This window comes from Schistocerca serialis, chromosome 8 (assembly GCF_023864345.2).
Source record: "Schistocerca serialis cubense isolate TAMUIC-IGC-003099 chromosome 8, iqSchSeri2.2, whole genome shotgun sequence".
NCBI lineage: Eukaryota > Metazoa > Arthropoda > Insecta > Orthoptera > Acrididae > Schistocerca > Schistocerca serialis.
Genome location: NC_064645.1, coordinates 303,915,912 through 303,933,558, shown reverse-complemented (window position 1 = coordinate 303,933,558; position 17,647 = coordinate 303,915,912). Strand labels below are relative to the sequence as shown.

Here is a 17,647-nt window from a genome sequence, read left to right as displayed (position 1 = left end):
GATACTTAAATATGCACTTTAATTGAAATCATTTTTACAGTTATATAACATATGATTACAGACTAATTATCAATCAATAGAATCACGTGAAGATCTTGTACTCAAGATTGAAAATGAAAGGACACCCTGATTGTCCCATTTAACCATGAGTCAGTAAACTTAATTACAGGGTAATCTGTCATGAAACAATGCCAAAAATTTCTCATCATTCCTAAATATTATATGTATATAATTTACATCTTTTTTACTGGTTAATAGTTACACTGTAAATTGATAACCCTCCAAATGGTGGTTCACAGCTTATTCCAAATTAGTGGGGGAGGCAGTGAGGGGGGTGGTGGGAGGGGGGGGGGGAAGAGAGAGAACCAGGGGAAATGGAATAGTTTGAAATGTCATGAGACTAAGTGGGTGTTTTGTGAGATCAAGCACTGCCTGCCTTTGTGACAGCTCAATAGAAGCTGGGCAACACGCACGATTTCTGTGGACTTTATCACAGACAAATTGTGGTTGCTCTATACATGTGACACACTAGGATAGTGCAGAGACAGCTTTTCACTTATCTTATCAATTACATTAATTCAGGGTAAACTATCACAAAAAAGAACTACTGCAAGTAACAATATGTTGACGGCAGGTTTTACTGTTGACTACTGCAAATAATAGCGAAGACTGGTCACAGTACAAAAATCATCCAGTAATAGAGTGCTAACTACAAATAATCAGCGAGCGACCCAGCAATCCAGTCATGCCCACTTTTCTCTGTCATGGCAGGTATGAGTAAAGTTGAAAACTACATGGAGGTGGTGCATTCCACTTGCCAATGGGACACTGTTCCAAGGCATGTAAAGGAGCTATTCCCACATGCGTCAATTGAGGCGCTTTATGCATCAGTTAGTCTGCCATTGGTGAATGATACAGGAACCTGATGTCAGACTGTGATGCTGTTAATGAAACTGCAGCACTCTGCAAACCAACTATCTTCAACAAGTCAATGTATCACTCCTTCTCCTTGGACTGTGTCAGAATGGTTTGAGCAACAAAATACGGATTTGAGGACACTTGTACAGTCTCATATGGGCAACCATCAAGTTAGATGAGCAAATTTGATCTGGATCCAACAATTATCCACAAGCTGCGGGCAGAGTTGACAACATTCAGATCAGGACAGCTGTCTAAATGTTACCACGCAGGAACAAACCAGAAGTCTAAATGGCATAGAGCAACCTTACCGTTTGTGGGGAGAGTCAGACTCGCATGGCTTGACCAATCCAGTTGGACTTTTTGGCAGGTTCAAAATCAGCTGCGCCAAGCCAAGGTTCAGCCTGCCTGTGTGCCAGGTGACTACCTCAAATGGACCTAGGTTATAAGTTGACTTCGCCATGTGTGTGTGCCATTTCCGAGCAAAATCCCTTTCAGTCATTGCACAGTCCTTGAAATGACTTCTTCCAGCAAATGAAAGATGTTAAGTTTATACAGAATAGAACAGTCAAGCAATTTTTAAGTGAGTAAAAGTGTTATCCTACTTGACTTCACCTGCAGTCATTGTGTACCAATTATAATTGTGGGATAGATGTATGAAGATACAGTCACCGCTGTTTTTCATTATTTTTGCCAATTATTACTGTGTGACTGATGTACGAAGATGCAGTTACTGCTGAAATAGATGATTGTCTGTTCCATTCACCTTCCATTTGTTCATAATTAATGTCTGGGACTGTTGTCCTATCACAGGCAAAAGGGCATCATGGATACCCAGCTGCATACCTATATTTTATGAAGCTAGCTTATTAGCCACAGATACAAGATTCCCTTTTGCATATCATCTTATTACAAATACCATTTTATTTGTTGTAAAGTGTTTATTAACTGGGTAATTTGCACACAGCACTGTCATAAATAATAACTGTGAGCACTGTAGTAGTCTTTTATCTCCTCCCGCTTTTCTCAACACACATACTTTCCATAACGACAAACTCGTCACTGTCACCTTGAATTGCGATTTACCTGTTGCTACTATGGCCTAATGTGTTTACATGAAGTACAAATTGCAATTATTATCTCTAAATACAGATAAGAGTTTATTGTGGTCTTTGTGATCTGCCAGGTAAGAAGCAAACACAACATTCTGACCTATACATTTTTCCATTTCTTTACTTCTTTGTATTTTGTGTTCATATTTCTCATTAAATAGTGAAACGGTGAAGACCTCAATGGCAGTGAAGGCGGCAATAAAGATCATCAGAACGGCGGAAGAGGCAGGCTTTTGTATAAAACCACCAGACTGTAGTATCTGTTCCTACAGTGGGCAGCTACAAAAGGCGTCTGTCCCACATGTTAGTGGCGGCCTCACTTATAATTCTAAGGTAAATCATGGAAAGGTTCAACTACCTTTCCCCAAACCAAACTTTAACCTAAGACATGATGGTAAATTTCAAAAGGAAAACTATTCCACGAAGTAACCAATCTTCCATCGCTGTTCATGGCGGTGCAACTAGGACTTTGGATTCTGGAGAGCCTAGGACATCACGTAAGGAAGAGTCGGAGCTTCCTAGTACTTCTTCAAAGTGAAGACCCAAGAAAAAACGCTTACTGAGGATTCTGAACATCAACACACCCATGAAAGTTGGAAAACTAAAACACCTAACACACACTCTATCAACACAAAATACTTATATTAGCACTTCAAGAAACAAGGTATCTGGAATAAAATGCATTTGAGTCAGGTGGATACAGGATCTACAAAGGAAAGCCAGCCATTAAAAATGCCAGTATTACGACTATATTTGGGACAGCATTTATGGTCAAACAGCAACTTACGGAATCAATAACTAATTTTAGCTCCCAACCAGAACGAATTTCATTCTGATGTTCAAGTCAGGCAATAAAGGTTACACTATTATAAATGCATATGCACCTATCAACCAACATAACAGAACAAATGTTGACAAAGTGGAAGATTTTTCGGTAATGCTACCACGAAACATCGATATTACCAAAAGAGCATATAAAAATTTTTGTGGGTGACTTTAATGCACAAGTTGGCAAAGAAATAAAATTTAAATCAGTAGTTGGAGATTATCCAGCACATGCAAGAACCAACAGAAATGGGGAAAGACCCAGATTTTTGTAAACAATTTAATCTATAACTAATGTCGACATTTTACAGTAAACTTACAAGAAAGAAAGAAAAATGTGGGTATCACCTAATCCAAATCAAGGTGAATATCAACTGGACCATGTGGCAGTAACGTCTCGCAACTTCAAGGAAATTTTGGATGTCACAGTGAGGAAGGGCCTAAACAGACTCAGACTATTATCTGACTGAAATAAAGGCCATGTTCCAACCAAACCAACCTAAACCAAAACCAAGAAGATTTCCAAGAGTAAAGACCAAATTTCTCATGCAAAATCAGGACAAATTCTATGATATATTAAACACAAGAAAAATGGATGATTGGGAAGAAATTAAAGAAACACTGCTATAGTCAGTGAAAGAAATGGGACAACCACGAAGAATACCCAGACACAGATGGTGGAACGAGCTGTGTGATGGAGCAATTGACAATCGACTAAAGGCATGGAAAAAATGGAACAGTAATAAGAAACATGAATACTGGTAAGAGTTTAAAGAAGAAAGGAAAAAGACAGCAAAAATCATCAGATCAGTGAAAAGAAAATATGACAAAGACAGATTAGAAGAAATGGATTCAGACTTTAAAAGGAACAACACTAGAGACTTCTATAAGACTTTCAGAGAAGTTTTGACAGGATCCCAGTCACCAAGTTTACATTTTCAAGATAAAAATGGAAAAATGATTTTAAGCAATAAAGAGAACTGCCACATTTTAGCTGAATACTTTGAAAATCTATTAAATTGTGAAGAGCCTAATGAAAGATTACAATTTAAAAAAACCACAACATGAAAGTCCACCATCGGAACCACCTACAGTAGAAGAAATAGAAAAGATTATCAAAGCACTGAAGAATAACAAAGCACCAGGAGAGGATGGGATAGTAGCAGAAATGTGGAAACTAGGGGCTTATGCGTATGGCAGAAAATTCACAAAGTAATTAAAGACATTTGGACAAAAGGAATCATACCCAGTGTCTGGAAACAAGCATTGATCCATCCTCTCTCTCTCAAAAAAAAGGGAGATGAAACACGACACCAACAACTACAGGGGCGTATCCTTGTTATCAGTGACATACAAAATACTTTCTAAAGCACTTTTAAATACAATAAAGGAACAAACAGGACCTAATATAGGAGATAATCAAGCAGGATTTAGAATAGGTAGATCATGTGCAGAACAGATTCTTAATTTAAAAACAATTTTGAGAGTAAGAGTGATACAAAATAAAAATACAGTAGTTAATTTCGTAGACTTCAAGAAGGCCTAAGACTTAGTTGACAGACAAACACTATTCCAGGTACTTTATGAATCAGGGATAGACGAAAACACCAGAAGACTTGTTTAACAAACGCTCACAGATGCGACATCAAGAATTAAGTTTCAAGCCGAAATTTCTGAACCATTCAAAATCAAAACAGGAGTTCGACAAGGAAATAGACTGTCCCCAATTCTCTTTAACTTGGTTTTAGATAAAATAGTAAAAACATGGGAAAGCACATTAAACAACAGAGGCACAAAGGGTATAAGCATGGGCCAAGGAAAGAACAAATTTGAAAATAAATGTATAGCCTTTGCGGATGATATGGCATTGATAACTGAAAACCGAACAGACGCAACAGTTACACTTGATCTGTTAACACGAAATTGCTGAAAAGACTAGGCTAAAAACATTCTATGAAAAACCGAGTACATAGAACACAAACATAATACAGAAATGTCTATGAAAACAAAGTATGGAAAAATTAAGAGAGTGTATAGATTCAAATACCTGGGGGAATGGATCCAAGCCAATGGGCTGGATAACACAACAAATAAAGAAAGAATAAAAAAGTTAGAATTTGCACATAAATTAACACAAAACTACAATAAGAAATCAATATCCATACAAGCAAAGATTGGACATTATAATACAGTTATTAGGACACAAGCAACATATGGGTCAGAGTGCCTAACATTGAATAAGAAAGGCGAATTAAGAGAACTAGAAAAAAAGAGAAAAATACCAAGAAAAATTCTAGGTCCTGAGAAAAACAAGGAAAATAGGTGGATTAAAAGGAGAAATGAAAACTTATACAAAAATACAGAAAAGATCACAGATACAATGAGGAAGAGACGGCTAAATTTTATGGACATTTAAAAATAGAAGAAACGCAGATTACAAAGAACATTTTTAATTATGTTAGGAAGCTGAAAAAACTGTAGGATGGATAGAAGCAGTAAAGAAAGATGCCAACAAAATAGGTGTTACAGAAGAAATAATATGTGACAGGAATCACTTCAAGCTACTGATAAAAACGCAAACTATGGAGAAGATGAGCCAAAACCTTGACCCAAGAGAGTGTGGACAGATGAGCAGAGACAAGCAGTTGGTGGGGGGGGGGGAGGGGGGGGGGGGGAAAAAGCTGATTAAACTTCTCTTCTAATACAGGCAAATGTTAAAAGTTAGAAATTACAAATAAATGAGGAGAGTCAGCTATTATTGTGAGCATTAAATCACATTTTGTGTTTACATTTGCATCATTCAGTTCACTTTGCAAGATGTTTTCTCTTCATTCCCACAACTACCCTTATCCCAGTGACTACTCTTATTCTAAATAATGCATTATTTAAAACTATAAAAGTGTGAAAGTGCCACCTTGGTCCCCAGGTAATATGTGTAGTTTCGTGGCTGTAGGTTGGATGTTACAGGCTTAAGCTGATTAGTACTGTCTCGTAATTTGCTATCATTGCATGGTACATTATGGTGTACATTGAATTGTAGGAGCTACCATGTTGTCTCTGTTAAAGCAGGCACAGTCTGGATATATGTACTTTATTTATTCCGTTTGTTGCTACTACTAGGACAGACATTTTATTTGTTTGTGAAGTAACTCATTTTTATGCAACATCTTTTTAATCCTTTTTTAATTTAGGGAAGGGTATGTATCATGAAAGGAAAACAGAAACAACATGTTTTCTGTCTGTTCCAAAAAAGCTTGTAATTTCACTTTCGTGTAGTTTATTCTTTGCTTTAAGATACATAGATTAATTTCCCAATTGAGATATTTTTGAGCCTAGGGTATACTCATTGCTGTATTTATGATGCTTCTATGTTTCTAGTTCATGTTTTGTGCAATGCAAAGACTAGTAGTGGAACAGACAGAACCATCCACAAAAAATATTTTAATATTCGCTTACTAGAAAAGGGTCCTAAAAATGGTTACCAGTGCTTAAAGACTTGGCATAAAAATGGTAGTCTTCATGAACAGTACAATAAAACATCTTTCCTTGCATTTGCAAGAGTCCGGATAAAATGCAAGAAATCAAGTGTCCATTAGATTGTATGTCCACACTTTCTCAGATATTACAGAGGTATCACAGTACCTCTATGAGTAAATGTTCATGATGAATCTGCAATAGCAACACGACATTAAAAATGGTTCAAATGGCTCGGAGCACTATGGGACTAAACTTCTGAGGTCATCAGTCCCCTAGAACTTTGTTCTACTTTAACCTAAGGACAACACACACACATCCATGCCTGAGGCAGGATTCGAACCTGCGACCATAGCGGTTGCGCGGTTCCAGACTGTAGCGCCTAGATCCGCTCAACCACTCCGGCTGGCATATGACATTAAACACAACTTGTTACATGTAACTAAATAGTTCATAATCTCTGATTCTCAAGCTACTGGTGCAAAGCTTAGCATATTATTAGTGGCTCCTAGTACTACAGAGAGAACAGCTTCCCACGATTGGAAGACATGGACAATGAACAGTGAATACAGGAGACTATGCTTATTTGTACAGCACCCCCTCCCCCCCTTCAAAAAAAGTACACATTATGTTAAAAAAAGTACTCATTCTCACTGTTCCTCCATTAACTCATTTGATCGTCATGTGAACACAGACAACCATTGCTCCTCGTGTATACATATTACCTGTCAACTTGAGTAATCCTAGAGCGGAACAAATTTACACAGTTAAAAATACAACTATGCCTTATGGCTAAAGAACCCAAATTTCATAGGACAGAGCTCATAGCTATACAGTCACAGGATTATTTATAATAGACTATTTTGTAGGAAAAAAGCATCAAAATGCTGTACTATCCAGCTAGTGGCAGAACAATTTCCTCTGATTTAGAGTAAGGAACAAAGGGAGTAAGTGAAGAGGGCTTCTTGTTATCATGAAATAATGGAAGGAAAAACTGCCTGCATTTAATTTGCTGTATGGCTAGAATCAGAGTGCATAGAATGACTAAACTTAATTTCGTAAACCGTCTATGTTCTTCATGTATGACAAGCAGTCATGTAAGAACTTCTGCTGCAGAAGTAGTATCCAGTGTTTATTCTTCATGTGTAATAATGTTAGATGAAATCATCTTTGGGCACTTCCATAAATGAGGCTTTGGATAGATATTTACTAATTATTGTCCATTTTTCTTACCTTTATTTTAAATGCTGTATTGGTGACCACAACGGTCTCTAAACAATATGGTTTAGTCACTGGCTTTCCATAACCATGAACAACCTATTGTCCAAATTGATAAAGCTGTTTTCAGCAGTAGTTAATTGTCGAGTTCTTTTTCCACTCCTACTTCACCTTGAAATATATTGACCAGATACAACAGACAAAACATTGTAGAAAGAGGGGGGCGGCATGTGTCACACATATGAAGAGTTAAGAATGCCACTTAGAATTTTAAAAATTAATAACTGGCTATTGATATTTTACTCTTGTAGAACTGTTGTATTAATCACAGACATTCTGAATATGAACACTTTCTGATGTATTTTCACAGCATGATGTAATTTAAAGGAACTTAAAGAGCCTTACAGACAACATCTCAATATCAAAACATCTGAATTTCTACAAAAAGGAAATGAGAGAGAGCTGTTGCTGTTATAAGCGGCAGACAATTGTTCCAATAATTATTTGTGTGTACGGTGACATTGTCAGCCTAATGTAATAGCTAATGAAATAAATAACTTCTTATCATAAACAGTAATTTATTTAATAAATTGTCATAAATGGTGTGCCATGAGACTAAGACCATTGTTACTTGTCTCCAATACTGAACTGATGGACATAGGAAGCAATGAACTCATTCGCATTACAAAAATTTGATAAAAACTTACTACAGATAATGTAAAGGTAAAGGGCTTATCTCCTTCATGGAACATATGCCCCTATAAATTTTATTTTGTATTCTGAAAGAATACAGTAATTAGCACTTTCAACAGTCACATAATAATGCCAATAATTTACGGTGTCAGTAGGAATTAAAGTTCACATAACATCTCTGTTTCACTAACAAATCAAAAAACTTCTCCTAGTGTCATTAAACACTATCATTGTCTTCTGTTAGCTCGTAACAAATTACCTGTGCACCTGGCAGTAAAACAAATAGTCAAATGGCTTTCTAAACATTCATCAGTCGTCTAAATAACACATCCTGAATATAAAAATACAATGAAACATAGACAATACAAGAATTACATTATTTGCCAATAAATGCACACAATTCAGGCGAAGATGACTGAGCGCTGGTGATGTTACAACACCTGTGCAGATCAAACGGATGAGTCAGAGCAAATTAGTCTCTCTCGTTACATCAACGAATAGCAATCAATCCTGATTCCAACAGCTTCTGAATCTTTGAGGCAATTTCAGGATTTTGCAAATGCCTGAAAAAAACAATCACTTGTAAATAAAATATTAAGAATCCTGCTGTAATATTTCACAACAACTTTGAAGAATGTAACCATATGAAATTGTGTACACTTACTCTGCAAGAGCTTTCGGATCATTCTGCATTTGCTCTAAAATAACTCTCATGGCTGGATCTCGCATAATAGCTTGTATTTCAGGATCAGCCATTGCCCTCTTACGAACTTCTTCTGGATTTGAGTTTACTGCCATTGTACAGGTTCTGTAGCCATCAATAGCTTCCTATTGAGCAGGTTAATTTCATCAGTAATAGTAAAAATGAAAAGCAAAACTGTACTTCACATTTGTCTACTCGGCACTAAAATGCAAAACTATGCAAACAAAATAAAAACATAAGCCAAGCCTCAAACATTATTAGTTACATGTTTTAGCCAAATTATTTAAATTTTTGACTCAATATTCTCATTAGTTAGTTTACTTTTATTCTTGCAGATGTTCCCAATTTTACTTCTGACTGGATAAATCTACTGCTGTATTCACGCACTTGACATATTTTGTTTGGTTAAATTGCTTCATTAGACAGAAAAAAAGAGAGGAGGTACGGGCGAAGAGGAGGGTGCGGGGACGAGGAGGAGGAGGGGGGGGGGGGGGGGCAGGGTAAGGAGGAGGGAGCAAGGTGTTAGTGGGCATGAAGGAATAGATGGGGGTGGGTGTGATGGAGGGAGAGTAGATGGGTGTGGGGGTGATGGAGGGAGAGTAGATGGGTGTGGGGGTGATGGAGGGAGAGTAGACGGGGGTGATGGAACCCCATCGGATTATCACAAACGGGTTGTTTGAAAAGTAAGAAAGACGCGGAAACTGACAATGGGAACTAGATTTTTTAGCTTGACAGATGCAAAACATTGTATGGCTTATGCGTAATTCATGAATAGTTTTATTCTGCACTCGATTTTCTATTCTCTAGCCAAAAAGGGATCCTCAATTTTGTTGTTGAGGCAAGACAGTGTGGCAGAAAGTTTGTTAGCACATTGTTCAAACTACACGTGTAAACACGGCTCACCATGTACAACTGGAATACCATCTGTACCATACTTTGGTATTTAAAATATGAACATAATCTCATTATATAACCCATTATTTATGATTGAATCTCTCACCCTGCAGCAGATGGTGTGTTTCTGTAACTCCCTGGCTGATTGAAGACAAGGATAGAACCCAGAACCTTGCATATCATGGATAATGCTCTGACTGACTTGTTCAGGAATGACTCACGACCTCTCATTTACCCTACCAAACTTCACAGAAGATCCACATCTAGCTGGACTAGCACTTCTGGAAGGAAAGGTATTGCAGAGAAACGGCTTAGTAACAGCCTAGGGGCATTGCTTCAAGAATGAATCTTTCACTCGTAATCCTCTGCTCTGCAATCTCTCTTCTTCCAGGTGTCTTAGCCCAGAAAGATATGCAGTGGAGCTTCTATGAAGTTTGGGAGGCAGAAGATGTACTGGCAAAAGTAAAGCTGTGAGGCTGAGTCTTTAGTCGCGCCTGGATGTTAAGCTCGTACGTGCACTGGCTGCAAAAGGTCTGCTTCTGGATCTGGGTACTGGTTCTGTACACAATTTGAATCTCAGGAATTTTGAACTCATGATTTGAGAATAGTAAGATTAATAAAATAGCATGACACTGCATACCACATATCACGATAAATAAAAGGATACTCCGGTGAGTGAGTTAGTTTGGTCATCAGAGATACCAACACACTATCTTTTGCTGGGCAATGTGTAAGAGCATGTGTCTTTTTTTAATGGTCCAAACAGTATCATTTGTATTAAGCCAACACATTCAGCTGGCTTGGGTGAAAGCAGTATGTTGCACAGTATTAATTTTTGTTTCTTGTGAAAATCCTCTTTCGTTCTGCAATATTTGTGTTTCCTACATAACTGTTTAACATAACGCCAGAAGTCCTGTACGTCATCAACACCTATAATAGTTTTGCTTTTTACTCTTCACATACTAGAAATTTGTAGTACACTCAACTACATCAACTGTGCTTCAGAACTGACATCTCCTGGAAACGTTCTTTTTTCTTTAACAATGAAGAACAAGACTAGTGTCATTCACATTAATGATGGTGCCACCTATCAGTCTTTGTTCTAGAACATTGGTTTTTCCTTTATTTTGATATCTATCTGACTTTGGAGGGGTTTATGGAGGTTTCTAAAAACACCTCTCAATGAAATAATGTCTTCCGAGTTTTCGGTTAGTTGGTTGATTTTGGGGAGAGGGCCCAAAAGCGATGTCATTGCTCCCATCAGATTAGGGAAGGATGGGGAAGGAAGCTGGCTGCACCCTTTCAAAGGAACCATCCCAGGATTTGCCTGAGGCAATTCGGGGAAATCACAGAAAACCTAAATCACGACGGCTGGACGTGGGCAGACTACTCATTTTGTTAGTACTGTATCAATTGACCTTCCAATGGACTATCACTGTAAGCCTCTACGCAAACAAAATGAATCATTTTTTTAGCAGGCATCTAATACATTGGATGACGTATTGCATGGCAATGATGATTCGCTCCAATTAAATGTTTTCTTTCATTTTTGCACTTACATTCCTTCTGAAACTTAAGCCTACTTTAAATACCTGTTTTTACATATTCAATTTTCTGGAATTAGTTGCAATTGTGTAACCCAGTCAATCTTATCTAACATAATTTTTAAGTGATCTGGATGGCATCATTCATGGAGTTCATTATAACACCACAGGTTCACATCAATATCAATTAAGCACAATACTTTTTCTTGAGATTCATTTCTAACTGATTCAACGATAAATTCACTGTGTCACATTTCTTGAAAGAAACTGCCCTCCAGGAAGTAGAAGAAAATGTTATTTGACTGTGTTACATCACTCATTACTTAAATGAGCCAAGTCTGACTGCTGCAACTTCTGAGATTTATTTAGCATAATTGCACCACACACTGAAGAAATAATGCAGCTAGTCAGGCAGGCAGGGAACTTCCTACCATTTGCTTCGAGGACAGAGAAAAACAAGCTAACATAATATAATGATACACTTATTAAGATAACATTAAAGCAGCTATGGTTAACTTACAGCATTTGATGGATCTAGTTCCAATGCTTTTTGGTATGCTGAGATAGCTTTGCCAGGTTGCTGCATTCCCTGCAGAATTTTGCCTTTTCTTATCCAACCTCGAGCTATCAAAAAGAAAAAAAATTAGGACAGTATTATTATTATTATTATTATTATTAATGATGATAATTTCAAGAGTGTCTCTAAAAACACTCTAGCAACTTAAAACTATGAGCATTATGAAAAATTTGAAAAATCTTAAAACCAGCATCCAATACTTACTGAACTTTGGATCCAATTCAAGACATTTCTCACAGTCTTTTAGTCCCAAGTCAAACGCAGCAAGTTTTGTGTAACATGCGGCACGGTTGCTGTATAGTTTTGGATCATCAGGATTCCGCTTTATTGCCTCTGTGTAGTGTTTGACAGCTTCTGCATAATTGCCTGTGGAAATTTTTCATTTTGTGTATAAATATGTCAATAGTATACAGAAGATAAAACAATCTTTTCAAAAACTCAGCTTCAATATGTCATTAAGTATGTAATGATCATAGCAGCGGCACAGTTATCACACCATTTACATTACAACAAAACAAACTTCTGACAAAAATGACAATTGCAGAAATGGTTCTTGGATGTGATGTCAGGTATCATGAAATACTCACAGTGTTTCACTCATCGACGCAGCTGCCACCTTCCCAACACATCTGGTATCTCACCCGAGAACCATTTCTACAACTACTCTGTCAGGAAAGCCTCAAGCAACACAACAATGACTATTTGTTTTCAGTTTGCCAAGAATGTTTGTGATCCATTTCTGCCTGCAATATGCTTCCCTCAAAGTACACTACTAATGAACACCCATGTTTACCAAAACTCTTCTGTATGCCAAAACAATATCGATTAAACTAATTACTTGGATTCGCCAGAATTATCTGTGCATGGCAAATTCCTCTATGGGGGGGGGGGGGGGGGGGGGGGGCAGGCAGGAAAACAAAAGAAAGAAAGAGAGAGAGAGAGAGAGAGAGACAGAGAGAGACCTGCACAGGCTAAAAATAGTAAACATATGCAGTCAGATTATTGTTTTTGTATCTTATGTGAACAATGTGGTACAAAGTATGGCTAAGCTAATCAGTTCCACAATATAGTTAACTTTAATTTAGCCACGATAGTTTGAGAATGCTATATCTGTTTTCATAACCATCTGGCAGGGTGGGGTGGGGCGGTTAACATCCTGAAACCAGCCACACTTATTTAATGAATTATTTATTTTGCCATGAAATTTGATACGTGAAATTTACATAAGAAATCCTCACTACTGCCTGTTGGTGGGCTCAAGCCAAAACTAGTCCGATTTAAACTAGTATCACAAGCATCTAATACCTTCATTTGTCCATTTCTGCATCATTGCGGTTTCTCCTTTGCCATCCCTACCACAGTGGACCTTTAGATCCATCTGTCTGCACCAGATCAGAAATGTATCCATTTCCCTGGCTAAAATCCATTTCCACATCTTGTTCCTTAAATGATGCTTAAACCATGGGAGTCCCCCCAACATCCTAACCATAAAACTTCCTTTCTATGGATCCTACCCCGCCTTTCACAATAACCTTCACGTTTTCAGATTTAGTCAGTACCTGGCCCTCACAAACCTCGTATTGCAAAAACGTGTCTCCAAGGCACAGGCATCCCAGAATCACCTCTGCTTCTTCCGAAAGATACTGCTAGTGTGGAATCCCTGCTACATATATCACATCTCTGAAACTGAGTCCCTTGCTCTCCATCATCTGAAGGGGCATTCCAGGCAGTCCCTTGCCCAGTATGTTGATAAAGTCTCATCTAGGCCTTCACAGACAGGCACCATCCCCTAGGACTAGTTCTAAAAAAATCTGTCATGACATCACCACTTCCACAGGCAACCCCACCCACCCAAGAACAAGCTACAAACAAGTGCCCCCTTCGTCACCCAATATCACACCAGACTAGAACAATTGAACCACAGGGGTTTGATTAACTATCTATCATAATGCACTAAAACTAAGGACATACTACCAAAGCTCCTTTCCACCCCTCCTAAAGTGATGTACCATCACCCATTCAACCTTCGCAACATCCTAGTCCATCCCTATACCTCTTCCAATCCCAACCCCTTGCCACTGGGAAGACCCAAGTGCAAGATTTGCCAATCCACCCACCCAGTACTTACTATTCCATTCTTGTCACAGGCTTATCCTACCCCACCTGTGTAATCAGCCATGTCATATACTAGCATCACTGCAAGCTTTTTATATTTGTGTGACTACCAACCAGCAGCCCACTAGGATATAAAGCTGTTGCCCAACTGTGGCCAACAGCAAAATATACCACCCTGTGGCACACCAGGCAGCTGAATATAGCACACTTGACTTCAATGGCTGCTTCACAACCTGGGCCATCTGGTCCTCCCCTGCACTACCAGCTTTTCTGAATTGCGCAGATGGGAGCTATCCTTACAACACATTCACTGCTTGTGAAATTATAGTGATTCCAACCTGTTGTAACCTACTGTCCCCACACCATCCAACCAATAGTTTCTGCCCCCTCTGTCCTTTCACCACCTCCCTATTCACATCCCATACCCTCCTTGTGTACCACCCTCTGCCAACACACTTGCCCGTCTTTCCCCTTCCCTGCTCCTCTCTTTTTCCACTCCCCCCCTCCCCCGTCTGACTCCCTGTCCCACAATCTTCTGATGCAGCCCCTGGTGGCCATCTTGCCATGCCTCACAGACCCTGTACACTCTACCTCCCATTCCCTGCCCCCTCCAGGTAGCTGCTTTTATTCCATGTGACAGTTGCATTTTGATTCAAGCCGTCCAAGATGGCGATCATGTGTGCTTGAGGTGTCTTTGCTTGTTTGAATGAATGAATGAATGAATATGTGTGTGTGTGTGTGTGTGTGTGTGTGTGTGTGTGTGTGTGTGTTTCCTTTTCTGAAGAAGGCTTTGGCCAAAACCTAAACATGTAACACTTTTTTGTGCTTGTCTGCAACTAAAATGTCATCTTCACAGTGAGTAACAATCTACTCTTTACCTATGTTGTAGATAGCCTGACCTGAAGTTTCAATTGTTTGAAAATATTATTGAAATGCTTTGAGGTACTACGAAGTTCAATAACTTGACTGAATTTCAGAATTTTTATGTGATTTTTGTGGAGAAATGAAGACTTTAAACTTCACATTTGCTAGAAGTTAAATGTTGAAACAGTTACATAAAAATGCCATTTTTACAATCTTCCATACAGTAAATGCAATACAATACCCACCTTTAGAAAGAGTTGTTTCCAACGAAAAATGTTTACGAATTAGTTCAATAGGTTTTGAGATATGACATGATAAGCCTGAAGCTGTTTACAAATGAGGAAGTTTTGTTTAAAAAAATTAGTTAACTTTGAACAGAATTAAAATTATGAACAGATTTTTGACATGCTTAGAAACTATATAATGATTTATATTGTATGTGAATCTTATTTTTTTTTTTACCTGAGTTTTGTTGGCAATAGAGGCTTTGAAACAATTTCCTATTGTGAGTGTGAGTGAGTGAGGCAATGTGGCTGCAGCCTGCATACAACACTTGACGAGGCGGTGCCACTCCTTTGAACCTCAAATGTCAAATGGTTCAAATGGCTCTGAGCACTAAGGGACTTAACGCCTGGGCTCATCAGTCCCCTACAACTTACAACTACTTAAACCTTACTAATCTAAGGACGTCACACACATCCATGACCAAGGCAGGATTCGAACCTGCAATTGTAGCGGTCGCACGGTTCCAGACTGAAGTGCCTAGAACCGCTCGGCCACAGCGGCCAGCTCAAATGTCAGGTGCCAACTACTTTTAAATCGGACTACAGTTACAAAGGAATAAATAATTCACTAAAAAAGTGTGGCTGTTTGCAGTTTTTTCTTCAGGGACATGTAATATTGTTCAACAAATCAACACTTTCATCCACTGCACAATTTCTTTTACGGTTATGAACAACTTATTTAAACTATTGCTAATCTACTTACAAAATTAATTAGGGTAACTACTTCTTTACCTCTTTTAAAAATCTAATAAAATACCAATGTCACCCATCTCTACCACGTATGTCCAATATGTCTCTGAGCAGGCAATTTGAAGAGGAAAGCCTTTTCTGCAGGCCTCCCCTTTGGTAGAGGTCCTCGTACCAGTAGTGTACTTATTATTCGACCTTTTAACTTATAGAAAATATCTTTAATTCCTGATTGATGTGCAATTTTCTTATTTTGTGTCTGAATTATAACCCCCCCCCCCCCTCTCCACCCCAATACTTTTCTCATTTCTCAGTAATGTCATTTCCCCTGTTTCAATAGCTCTCTTCTCTTTCCTTTCCAAATTTTAACCAGCGAAACCATTAATGTCGCAATCATTATAATCGCTATGTAAAATCTCATTCATGACTTCTGATTATACTGTTACACATCAGTTGGGATTTCTTAAACTATTTCTCAGATCTTCACCTTGGACATAGGAAATCAAGCATGCCAAGTAGTTAAATTTGCTAACCTGCTCAATTATGTTCACACCAATTACAATATTTGAATAGACTGGATATTCCTCTCTGAATGCTATTATCTTAGTTTATTGATAGATATCTCCAGTTCCAATTTCAAGTGAGCTGAAGAGCTGATGCACAGCCAACTGTATGTCCGATAGCGGTACTGTAGTCTAAACCCATGGTCTACAATGCATCAGTGGATCACCACCCCCAACGCCAACGCAGATGTTAAGTTTCCATACACAAGGCCCTTATGACTTCTGTTACACCAAGTGGATAGGCTTTCTCTTTCATAACTTTCAAAGCTTGGGCACAACTTTTGTCAAATGCTTTTGTACATCACTGAATAAAATACAGATTTCTAAAGTGAACAGCAATTTCTTTTGAATCAATTATTCACTGTGAATACAAAGTTACTACAAAAATGTCCTTCCCTGAAACTAAGCTGCTCATCTGCTGAAAGGGACTTGTTAGTTGTGATCATGCACCCCATAATAATTTTAACAGTGGTTGTATAAGGTGCTGTTTATAGCTTTGTGCCCCTATATGTGACAATCTTTTCTGTTGTCTTTCCTGTATAAATGGTATTGCAACTGATCCCACCCAATCCTCAGGATCTACTTTGTACTCCAGCATATATTAAGAACATTTAAAAATCTTGTTGAGTATGTAGAATGCCTCTATTCTTAATGTTAATGGTAACTGCTTTGCCCAATAAAGAAATTGTATTGGCAGGTCTTTGAGATAAATTATTATGTTCTTCAGTTACAATATCAATGAGAAATTCAGTTTTACTTTCATCCATGGCACACAAAGCTTACAAATGTGGTTTGGTAAACCTGGTAAATTTCCATGAAAGAACGGAACATTTATGTTGTGCCTTCGTGGTTGACTATTCTAACGATTGTACACAGAGCTTCAATAATATACAGTGTACAGTTCATTGTTGACAGCCATTTGAATCAGTCAGTGTGCCAAATGCCATTGGGGGAAAAAAAGGAGAGAGAGAGAGAGAGAGAGAGAGAGAGAGAGAGAGAGAGAGAGAGAGAGAGTTCATGCTGCTATTAAACATTTTCATTTGAAGGTTTGGAGTGGCAAACAAATCAAAACAGAATTGGATGAAGTTCATGTGGATTCTGCATCACTATTTTTGTGTTAATGTATTTTAAATAAAGTTGTACAAGCACTGAAGGTGAAGCGTGCTCCAGCCAGCC

General features: G+C 38.2%; 1 protein-coding gene across 1 annotated transcript in view; it reads right to left on the bottom strand.

The window, feature by feature from the left end:
- Positions 1-8,265: 8,265 nt before the first annotated feature.
- Positions 8,266-17,647, bottom strand: part of LOC126416341 (stress-induced-phosphoprotein 1) — a 51,652-nt gene continuing 42,270 nt past the window's right edge. The window contains exons 8-11 of the mRNA XM_050084013.1: positions 12,163-12,324; positions 11,902-12,005; positions 8,905-9,068; positions 8,266-8,803 (exon numbers count right to left, since the gene is read on the bottom strand). Of these exons, the coding sequence (XP_049939970.1) occupies positions 8,731-8,803; positions 8,905-9,068; positions 11,902-12,005; positions 12,163-12,324 (503 nt within the window). The 3' untranslated portion in view covers positions 8,266-8,730. The remainder of the gene's footprint in view (positions 8,804-8,904; positions 9,069-11,901; positions 12,006-12,162; positions 12,325-17,647) is intronic.